Source organism: Vigna unguiculata, unplaced genomic scaffold, assembly GCF_037176805.1.
Source record: "Vigna unguiculata cultivar grain cowpea cultivar isolate G323 ecotype 2 unplaced genomic scaffold, ASM3717680v1 ptg000166l, whole genome shotgun sequence".
NCBI classification, from domain to species: domain Eukaryota; kingdom Viridiplantae; phylum Streptophyta; class Magnoliopsida; order Fabales; family Fabaceae; genus Vigna; species Vigna unguiculata.
This window is the reverse complement of record NW_028196805.1, coordinates 27983-29813: the sequence shown is the minus strand read 5'-3', so window position 1 is coordinate 29813 and position 1831 is coordinate 27983. Positions and strand designations below refer to the sequence as shown.

Below are 1831 nucleotides of genomic sequence, written 5' to 3'. Positions count from 1 at the left end.
ATCCGGACCGTATTGAAAAGGTTCCTGAGACACAGCATGGAAGAGTCACAATATTCAGAAACGAGATCCAAGAATGAAGAAGGGGTATAATTACGGAATGAATACGAGCTGTGGCTAATACCCAAGGCATAAAAGAAGCATTTTCTACGGGATCCCGAAACCACCAGCCACCCCGACCTAATTCATGATGAGCCCACCAACTTCCTGGCATGATGCCCACGGTTAAAAACCACCGACATGTCAAGATCCAAATTCGAATCTGTTCCTGGTCCTGGTCAGATACCACTGTGTTCGCGCCGGCGCTCCAACAAAGAGGCGAAGTAGTGGTATCTTTCTGTTCATTACGAACGACACGCTTCGCCTGCTCCCCCCCCGTGTCCACTAGCGCTCCTGTCCAGAGCGAAGAGAAGGCGAAAAAGCGCCGCCAAAGCAGCATGAGCAGGCTTCTATTGCTACGCAACAAGAGAGCTGGATAGCATTTTGCGACCACATGTTTGAATTTTTTGGTAAAAAGCTCGCTTGTTATACGGGATCCGACGCATCCAGCAGAGCGAAGCAGCGTTCCCTTCTTTTCGGCGGCATCCTTCCGCATTGGCGGCGAGTGGAGTGCCACAATCCCATTCATCATTTTTGATCTACATAATCCAAATCCCATAGCACTGGCGACGTCTCCGGCATAAATGCAAGGAGGATGTATAGCTGATATAGGATCTTGTGGAACAGGATTTGATTCTGCAAGCGGTTCGGTACGAACGAAGAAATTTCGAACAAAAGGATCGGAACTCGCTGATAGGAAAGGAGAGAAAAACAAAGCAATGCCAAGAGCTCCGTCAATCCGCTGTTCATCGATAGACGAAGCTCTCTCTTTATCATCTCGTGCCAGATGCAACAAAGGATGAGTCCTTCTTTTTCCTTCTCGCGAACCACGGGAGCGCCTAGCACCCAGAGGAGCTAAGCTAATTTTCCTTTCAGGGTAAAGCGGCGCATAAAAAAGGGCTGGCCCGTCAAACGTCCGGTTCCTTCGCGAACGAAGTTCAGAATCAACAAGGGTTCGTAGAACGAAGGGAGTGTACAACTGGGGCGCAGCCCCACTTTTTTGTTCGTAACGAGGGAGAGATAGAATGGAGTTCTTCACGAAGTTCGAGACAAAGTAATACAAAACTTCTCTATGGCCTCCTCGTTTTGAGACATTATGGCTTTGGGGTCGACCCCGGTAACAAAGAAGGAATCCATAAAAACGTGGGATCCGACACCATGATAAAATACTACCCTCATGATTAGACCATGTCCCTGAGATTTGATAAAAGAAAGGTGCATTAGCGGTTAATACGTTGTAATTGGATAAGTTATTAGGAATATGACGGAACGAAAGACCAAGGAAAGAAAGAAGAATGCACCAAAATGCAGGTGCTGCACCAAACGCTGGTGGTTGTTTCTTGTTGTAAGTGAATGCAACGAAAAGACCCGGAAATAACGATAAATGAAAGAATTCATAAATTATTGACATTTCGTGCTGTGCTCATTTCAAAATTTCTGCTTTGTCCCATCATCCGGTAACCACAGGACAGGATGATCCACAAGAAAGGTGGCAGGATTCGAACCTATGGCCGGCCCGCCCCTGACCTGCTGGGTTGGGTGGCCGGGTTAGCACCCCTCGTCGCCCCTGTACCCGAAACAGATGCGCTGCGCTACCCAGCGCGTAACCTTGTCTCCCCTACTCCTCTTCTGGTTATGCCATTACCAATCGCGGGTAACCCCCGGGCCGCCCCTGACCTAATAAGATAAGAACGATTATCCTTATTACCAAACAGCGATAGTTTCACGATCCCGA

General features: G+C 48.2%; 1 protein-coding gene across 1 annotated transcript; it reads left to right on the top strand.

Annotated features, from left to right (window-relative positions):
• Positions 1-680: 680 nt before the first annotated feature.
• Positions 681-899, top strand: LOC146875134 (uncharacterized). The gene has a single exon (XM_085669614.1). It carries the CDS (start codon positions 681-683, stop codon positions 897-899), a length of 219 nt encoding a protein of 72 aa, XP_085525740.1.
• Positions 900-1831: the final 932 nt, after the last annotated feature.

Coding starts and splice junctions, on each gene's coding strand:
- LOC146875134 (XM_085669614.1), top strand. CDS start 681: ATGCAAGGAGGATGTATAGCTGATATAGGATCTTGTGGAACAGGATTT.